Source organism: Bactrocera dorsalis, chromosome 2 (assembly GCF_023373825.1).
Source record: "Bactrocera dorsalis isolate Fly_Bdor chromosome 2, ASM2337382v1, whole genome shotgun sequence".
Classification (NCBI taxonomy): Eukaryota; Metazoa; Arthropoda; class Insecta; order Diptera; family Tephritidae; genus Bactrocera; species Bactrocera dorsalis.
In genome coordinates this window covers 55,972,170-55,980,809 of record NC_064304.1, presented here as the reverse complement: position 1 = coordinate 55,980,809, position 8,640 = coordinate 55,972,170, and the positions used below count along the sequence as shown (strand labels likewise).

General features: G+C 37.1%; 2 protein-coding genes across 2 annotated transcripts; one reads left to right on the top strand and one right to left on the bottom strand.

The window, feature by feature from the left end:
- The first annotated feature begins 1,564 nt into the window (after positions 1 to 1,564).
- LOC125776350 (uncharacterized) lies at positions 1,565 to 2,577 on the top strand. The gene is made up of 2 exons (XM_049448106.1): positions 1,565 to 1,707; positions 1,765 to 2,577. Exons 1-2 carry the CDS (start codon positions 1,598 to 1,600, stop codon positions 2,507 to 2,509), a joined length of 855 nt encoding a protein of 284 aa, XP_049304063.1. The 5' UTR covers positions 1,565 to 1,597; the 3' UTR covers positions 2,510 to 2,577.
- A 2,160-nt stretch (positions 2,578 to 4,737) lies between these two features.
- On the bottom strand, positions 4,738 to 8,298 carry LOC125776351 (uncharacterized). The gene is made up of 5 exons (XM_049448107.1): positions 5,664 to 8,298; positions 5,439 to 5,579; positions 5,221 to 5,380; positions 5,044 to 5,164; positions 4,738 to 4,977 (listed from the first exon to the last, which is right to left on the bottom strand). The coding sequence occupies exons 1-5, from the start codon at positions 5,788 to 5,790 to the stop codon at positions 4,741 to 4,743; spliced, it is 786 nt and encodes a 261-aa protein (XP_049304064.1). The 5' UTR covers positions 5,791 to 8,298; the 3' UTR covers positions 4,738 to 4,740.
- Positions 8,299 to 8,640: the final 342 nt, after the last annotated feature.

Genomic DNA, 8,640 nt, shown 5'->3' with positions numbered 1-8,640 from the left:
TGTAAATTTGCCTACTTGCAACATATGTGTGTATTGTAAATATGTGCACCCAATGCTTCATGCGAAATTTTCGTTGACACGGACAACCAATGGCGAAGCTCACATTTTTTGCTTTCAAGTCAAAAAGTCAATGTGTCGACGGACCGACGCTGTCACAAAGCGTCACAACATTGTTTTGTTGGTAGAAAATCCGAGCTGTGCCGAAAACACAAACGAACGATCGCCAATTGCCACTGCTTCCCTTGCCGCTGAAACCAGAGAACGTATAATATAGAGAAGGTTCAGGCAGAGAACGTATGATATAGAGAAGGTCCAATTGCGGACAAGCGTGTGAACTGTCAAGAACTAACAAAATCCTATTAGTGGATTTCACCACTTTTGGCTGAGAAGGGGAAAGGTTAACAGTGCTGAGCGAACAGAGCTGAGCATTCAATGAAAATTATGCTCAGAAATATACATTGCTATTACAGACGTATGTGTGTTGCTCTTTTGCTTATATTTTTTACGTTTACATGCAATCATATCAATTGATATGAATATCATTTTGCGAATTTTTGTGAATTTATGCAAAATTGATAATATTGTAATGAAATTATGCTATTTCAAGGTCATATTTGTAGTTAATGTGTGAATAACGGTTAATTTTTAAATATTTCTTAACTTTGATAATATAATATAATTTCATATTCATGTATATATGCTATATATGTATGTGATATATTATCGTAATATCCTAAAAACATAATATATTACAATAATAATATATGTAAATCACACCTCTTATCATTTAAAACTTTCATACGCATCTATTCTGCAGATATGTATGCAAGTACAAATCAATTTGAAATCAAGATATTATCATTTATCAGTAATATAAAAAAGCGCGCGCTTCTCTATATTTACGTACACACATATATGTATACACAACCAACATACAAATATGTGTACACATGTAAATATGTCACCCGCAAAAAGTATAAATATTGTTCTACAAAAACAAGAATCGTTCAAATAGCATCATACATACTTATATGCGTACACATGTAAATATGTGTGTATGACATTCGCACACAAATAATGCATACACAACATACATACTTACATATATGCGTTCACATGTCGATATGTCACCCGCAAAAATTACGAATATTGTTCTACAAAAACAACAATTGTCTAAATAGCAGAAGCATCACAAGTCAAGTACTAAACACAAAACGACGACCAGACGACAAACGACAAACGAGAGTACGAAAGTGAAATGAAAACAAAACAACGCATGTACACAAAACGACGCAGCTGTCAATTTTGTATGTACACAGTGTGATAGTAAGTGTTTTGTATTTTGCCATTCTGCATAATTTGATAAAACTTTTGAATAAATTAAATAAACATGGAAAACGAGGAATGTTTGAGGACAGTTAGTACTATTTTACGTATTGTCAATACAGTGAATGAAGTGTTCCAGGAGGTTAATAGAAACTCCCGAAGGTGGTGGGTTCGTCCTCTTAATATTTCACGCGAAGAGGAAGGATTTTACAAAACTTGCATTAAGCAACTCCAAGAAAAGGATGAGGAGCATTTTTATAAAGCAACGAGAATGAGCGTTGCTAATTACAATTTATTGTTGTCGCTATTGCAGCAAAGACTGCAACGTTTTTCATTTAGGAAACCAATTCAGCCTGAGACTCGTTTGGCGGTAACATTAATGTAAGTCAATGTGAAATAATTATTATACTGGTATACTTAAACGCTTACCAATTTCAGTTTCTTGGCACAAGGATGCAATTTCTATGTTCTGGCTTGGTCTTTCAAACTTGGAGTTTCGACAGTCCGAAAAATTATATACGAGACATGTGACGCTATTTGGGATGAATTGCATGGTGTGTATTTGTCAACACCAAACTCACACGAACTTCGAGATATTGCAAGCAAGTTCTATGTAAAGACAGGAATGCCGAATTGCTTGGGAGCTATAGATGGGAAGCACATTCGTATAACAAGCCCAAGAAATAGCGGATCGTTGTACTACAATTACAAAAAAACGTTTAGCATTGTATTAATGGCAGTGAGTGATGCTAATTACGTGTTCACGTATGTTGATGTCGGGGCTCTAGGAAGCCAAAATGACGGTGGAATATTTGCCCGCAGTGCCTTTGGGAAGAAGTTGCTGAATGGCACTCTGGAAGTTCCTTCTGACACAAACTTACCGGGTACAACGAGTAGCTTTCCGTATTATTACGTCGGCGACAGTGCGTTTCCACTGAAACAAAATTTAATGCGACCATATCCCGGCCGCCACTTACCAGAAGATAAAGACAAATTTAACTTGGCGTTGTCTAGAGCCCGAGTGCACATAGAAAACGCATTCGGAATTTTGGCTAATCGGTGGAGAGTACTGCATACCACAATACATGCTTGCCCAAAGAATGCAGACAAAATTGTTTTAGCGACGGTAGTACTCCATAATTTTTTAATGTTACAAAATGACAGGAATTACTGCACCCTTTAGCTTGCTGACCACTCAGAAGGTAACAGAGAAATACCCGGGCGTTGGAGAGAAGAAGTAAATTCTCTTGAATCGTTTCACCAAAGAACAGCCAATCGCTCAACTGCAAACGCATTTCAGTTACGTGAAACCTTAAAAGAATTTATTACAAATAATGCTTTATAATGTGAACTGTTTTCATTCAATAATATTTTTTATCAATAAAATATAAGGATTATTTTTGTAGTACACAAAAGTTTTTTATTTAAAAAAGTTGTTCAGAAATACAATATATATACACATATACATATATATTTATTATAAAAAATTTGTAAAAAAGGTACTTCATGATTACTTATTTACTTAAAAAAATATATTATTTGACTATTCAAATTTCTTGTATATCACATTTTTAAATTAAATAGTTACTTCTAATATCACATTTATATACATATATACAAAAAACAGGTAATTCAATTTCATTTTCGTAATCTTTAACATTTCTTACATATCACATTTTTAAATTAAATAGTTACTTCTAATGGAGCATGACGATGGAGCAGACGTTCCATTGCCCGACCATGACGAAGTTCGAATAGCAGTTGCCCGCCTGAAGAACAACAAAGCGGCAGGGGCAGACGGATTGCCGGCCGAGCTATTCAAACACGGCGGCGAAGAACTGATAAGGAGCATGCATCAGCTTCTTTGCAAAATATGGTCGGATGAGAGCATGCCCAACGATTGGAATTTAAGTGTGCTATGCCCAATCCATAAAAAAGGAGACCCCACAATCTGCGCCAACTACCGTGGGATTAGCCTCCTCAACATCGCGTACAAGGTTCTATCGAGCGTATTGTGTGAAAGATTAAAGCCCACCGTCAACAAACTGATTGGACCTTATCAGTGTGGCTTCAGACCTGGAAAATCAACAACCGACCAGATATTCACCATGCGCCAAATCTTGGAAAAGACCCGTGAAAGGAGAATCGACACTCACCACCTATTCGTCGATTTCAAAGCTGCTTTCGATAGCACGAAAAGGAGCTGCCTTTATGCCGCAATGTCTGAATTTGGTATCCCCGCAAAAGTAATACGGCTGTGTAAACTGACGTTGAGCGGGACCAAAAGCTCCGTCAGGATCGGGAAGGACCTCTCCGAGCCGTTCGATACCAAACGAGGTTTCAGACAAGGCGACTCCCTATCGTGCGACTTTTTCAATCTGCTGCTGGAGAAAATTATTAGAGCTGCAGAACTGAACCGAGCAGGTACAATCTTTTATAAGAGTGTACAGCTGCTGGCGTATGCCGATGATATTGATATCATCGGTCTCAACACCCGCGCCGTTAGTTCTGCTTTCTCCAGACTGAACAAGGAAGCAACGCAAATGGGTCTGGCAGTGAACGAGGGCAAGACGAAATATCTCCTGTCATCAAACAAACAGTCGTCGCACTCGCGACTTGGCACTCACGTCACTGTTGACAGTCATAACTTTGAAGTTGTAGATAATTTCGTCTATTTAGGAACCAGCATTAACACCACCAACAATGTCAGCCTAGAAATCCAACGCAGGATTACTCTTGCCAACAGGTGCTACTTCGGACTGAGTAGGCAATTGAAAAGTAAAGTCCTCTCTCGACGAACAAAAACCAAACTCTATAAGTCGCTCATAATTCCCGTCCTGCTATATGGTGCAGAGGCTTGGACGATGACAACAACCGATGAGTCGACGTTGCGAGTTTTCGAGAGAAAAGTTCTGCGGAAGATTTATGGTCCTTTGCGCGTTGGCCACGGCGAATACCGCATCCGATGGAACGATGAGCTGTACGAGATATACGACGACATCGACATAGTTCAGCGAATTAAAAGACAGCGGCTACGCTGGCTAGGTCATGTTGTCCGGATGGATGAAAACACTCCAGCTCTGAAAGTATTCGACGCAGTACCCGCCGCGGGAAGCAGAGGAAGAGGAAGACCTCCACTCCGGTGGAAGGACCAAGGTCTGGCCTCGCTTGGAATATCCAATTGGCGCCACGTAGCGAAGAGAAGAAACGATTGGCGCGCTGTTGTTGACTCGGCTATAATCGCGTAAGCGGTGTCTACGCCAGTAAAGAAGAAGAAGAAGTTACTTCTAATATCACATTTATATACATATATACAAAAAACGGGTAATTCAATTTTACTTACTAACTACTTAAAAAAAAAAATTAATTTCCTAAATAAATTGAACAAAAAATAATTCTAGTCTATCATTATCACTAACCCAAATACCCTGAATAAAAATCGCTAATTTCTTTGAATACTAAAGCCGACACTTTTGCTTCGATATGTAGGACCATTTCTTGAGGAAGACCGGCTTCCGAAATCTTCGCAGCCAAGGAAGCAAAATGTTGTGCTGTCGTATCAGTTTTCCGCGATCGCGATTCATCTATCATAGTGCTTATGCTCTCGCCTGCCGTTTGAAGGAATTTCGCCAACGCTTCACCGTTCTTTTTCTGCGAAAATATATTTTAAAATAATGAGCAAATTTTTCCAAACAAAATAAAGAAAACAAAATTTACCTTCTGTCCACGCTTATTCGAAGACGTCGGCTGCGCGGTCTCCATTGTCGACGAAGATGTCGATGCCTCCAAAGATGGTTCAATAATTCTCCCGACCTCCTCGCTTATGCTGCTAATAGTACTGTAAAATACATTATTAAAAAAAATTATTTTGGTTATGTGGGGATATTTACTTACTGCCTTGAATTTGGAATTGTTTCCATAAAGGCCATCGCCTCCAGATATCGCCACTTTCTCCGGGGAGTTTGTTGGCCACTTCCGGAAGCGATTTGCTCCATTCTTTTGCATCTTTTGTAGCAGTCACGGAGACTCTTCCACCTATTTTTGCATTCAAATTCTGCAAATGAAATTAATATTATAATTTAATATATTTTATTTATATTTATTTGCCTTACCGCTCAACCTTGTTTTTTTAGAAATTTCTTTCCACGCCATTTCTTTTTTTCTGATATTCTTGTAATCTGCGTTCGAGATATCGTATATCAATGGGCAATTTCTCACTTCTTCAATTAAAATTTCGTCGTCCATATTTATATCTGAAATATAATATTTTCTTTGTTTACCAAACCCAATTACATACAATAAATGTAAAAATATTACACAATTAAAATAATACTTACCGCAAGTAGACCTATTCACTTCAAATATCACAAAACAATTGCCGGCATGTACACAAAACAATGGCCGGCATGTACACAAAACAACGCAGCTGTCCATTTTGCATGTACACAATTTCGTTGTGGCCATACTAATACCTTGCACTTCAATGAAATTTTAATATTTTGTTAAAAGTTAAATTTTTTATGCAAAAAATAAGTAAATAGGTATATATTTTTGTTTTAAATTATCAATTGTTATTACAAATGATAAAATAGAGCTATTTTATGCTTTTATTTGTAAAATAACGTCAAGTTTGTAATAGATGTGAATAATTTTATATTTTACATATTAGTGGCATCACCACTCTTCCTCATCTCTCTTCTTCATTCTACTGTCGTTCTACTGTCGTTGGAAAATAGGAATTAGCGAGAATGACAACTGTCGGCCTACAGTCGTGTTTTCGTGTCGTTGTCAAAATAAGTGTCCATAAGAACGTGTGTAATATTTGACAGATGTCGTTGTCGACCTGTCGTCGTTTTGTGTTTACAGCTTCAATATGGCAGCCGAATTGGCGAAGCCCAAATGTAGTAAATTTTACAACAAAAACGATTTCATTCATAAACGCAGGCGCATATGCCACAAGCGACCTCGCTTCATTCATATAAACAGACGCCGTAACATCTCCCCGAGCATGCCTTTGCCTAGAAGCGTTTTTTCGCGACGATTTCAAAAGCTAAAAATCATAAATTGAACAACTTTCTGATGCTTCTTCACAGAAAGACGTGAGAAAAGTGGCAACAACGCAGTTGTAGATTTATAATATTTGTCCATTCTAAATATTTTTCCGTGACTCGCAAAAATCTGCGTGGATATGTATTCACGCCCATACGTATACATACATACATATTTACTCACATTTGTTGGCAAAGCTGTTGCAGCGGCAAGGGAAGCGGTGACAATAGGCGGCCATTCGTTTATTTTTTTCGGCACAGCTTGGAGCAGAGAACGTATAATATAGAGAAGGTCCACCGCGTTGCCAAACTTACGATATTTCATTTTTTGGAGGGGAACTCTTTTCTATTAGTGGATTTCACCTCAAAATCAGGAGAACTGTTTTCTATAAGCGGATTCACCAATATTTAACAGGAGCGTCGAAAATAGCAGAATTGAGCATTTTCAGTGATCAATGAGAAAAGTAATGCTTATATACAAATAAGAGACAGCCAATGAAGTAAAAGCTATGAAAATGTATTTACAATAGACATATGCATGCTTTTTTTGGCTGAGTATTTGCTGTATGTATGTTTTCATGGAGGAATTGCGCCAAATTTAACGATGAAATATGCGGTATATGTACCAGAGAACGTATAATATAGAGAAGGTCCAATTGCGGACAAGCGTGTGAACTGTCAAGAGCTAACAAAATCCTATTAGTGGATTTCACCACTTTTGGCTGAGAAGGGGAAAGGTTAACAGTGCTGAGCGAACAGAGCTGAGCATTCAATGAAAATTATGCTCAGAAATATACATTGCTATTACAGACGTATGTGTGTTGCTCTTTTGCTTATATTTTTTACGTTTACATGCAATCATATCAATTGATATGAATATCATTTTGCGAATTTTTGTGAATTTATGCAAAATTGATAATATTGTAATGAAATTATGCTATTTCAAGGTCATATTTGTAGTTAATGTGTGAATAACGGTTAATTTTTAAATATTTCTTAACTTTGATAATATAATATAATTTCATATTCATGTATATATGCTATATATGTGATATATTATCGTAATATCCTAAAAACATAATATATTACAATAATAATATATGTAAATCACACCTCTTATCATTTAAAACTTTCATACGCATCTATTCTGCAGGTATGTATGCAAGTACAAATCAATTTCAAATCAAGATATTATCATTTATCAGTAATATAGAAATGCGCGCGCTTCTCTATATTTACGTACACACATGTATGTATACACAACCAACATACAAATATGTGTACACATGTAAATATGTCACCCGCAAAAAGTATAAATATTGTTCTACAAAAACAAGAATCGTTCAAATAGCATCATACATACTTACAGGGTAGGCCAAAAAAAAAGAACAAAAGAAAACAATGTTTTTTGTTCATTTCAAAAATAATTTATTTTGGTCCAAGGGGATTTGTTTCAGCTAATATTTAAAAATTAGATCGCGTAAATGGGCACCTTTAGCTTTGACAGCTAAATGCACTCTTTTTTCGACATTTTCCATGACTTTGGCCAATGTTTCGGATGATATGGCGGCTGTTTCACGTCGAATGTTGGCTTTTAGTTGAGCTAAGGTCTTTGGCTTATTAGCGTATACCTTGGATTTCAAATAACCCCACAAATAAAAGTCTGGTGGCGTCAAATCTGGTGATCTCGGTGGCCAGTCAACATCACCATTTTTCGTTTTCAGACATTTCGATGGCCCATTTGCCAAAATTAAGGCGTCGCGGATAATCAGCTGGGTTTAGTTTTTGTGCCATTTGAATTTTATATGGAAACATCTTCAAATCTTTATGAATTATGCGTCGGAGAGTGGTGCGAGAGATGTCTAATTCCTGAGAGCGGCGATAACTCGATGTCGATGGAGTCTCCTCAATACTGGCTCGTACAGCTTCGATATTTTCATCAGAACGTCTTGTGCGTTGTCTGGATGCATGACTGGCATTACTGAGATTACCGGTGTTCACAAATTTTGCGTATAAAGACTTAATTGTGTTCTTAACTGGAGCACTTTTCACTTTATTTTTTTTGCGAAACGCACGTTGAGTTAACACAATTGAAAAGTTATTTTGAATATAAAGCTGAACAATTTCAGCGCGTTCTTTTGGAGTGTACTGTTCCATGGTATAAATTGTCTTCGAATGACGCTTCTAACGCGGTATGACATTAGCCGATTTGTCAGCGCTGTTAAAAGTTACAGCGTTGCCAGATGGGTCAACTTTAAATGGCCTA

Coding starts and splice junctions, on each gene's coding strand:
- LOC125776350 (XM_049448106.1), top strand. CDS start 1,598: ATGAGCGTTGCTAATTACAATTTATTGTTGTCGCTATTGCAGCAAAGA. Junction 1,708..1,764: donor CGTTTGGCGGTAACATTAAT/GTAAGTCAATGT, acceptor TACCAATTTCAG/TTTCTTGGCACAAGGATGCA.
- LOC125776351 (XM_049448107.1), bottom strand. CDS start 5,790: ATGGCCACAACGAAATTGTGTACATGCAAAATGGACAGCTGCGTTGTT. Junction 5,165..5,220: donor ACAATTCCAAATTCAAGGCA/GTAAGTAAATAT, acceptor TGTATTTTACAG/TACTATTAGCAGCATAAGCG. Junction 4,978..5,043: donor CGAATAAGCGTGGACAGAAG/GTAAATTTTGTT, acceptor ATATTTTCGCAG/AAAAAGAACGGTGAAGCGTT.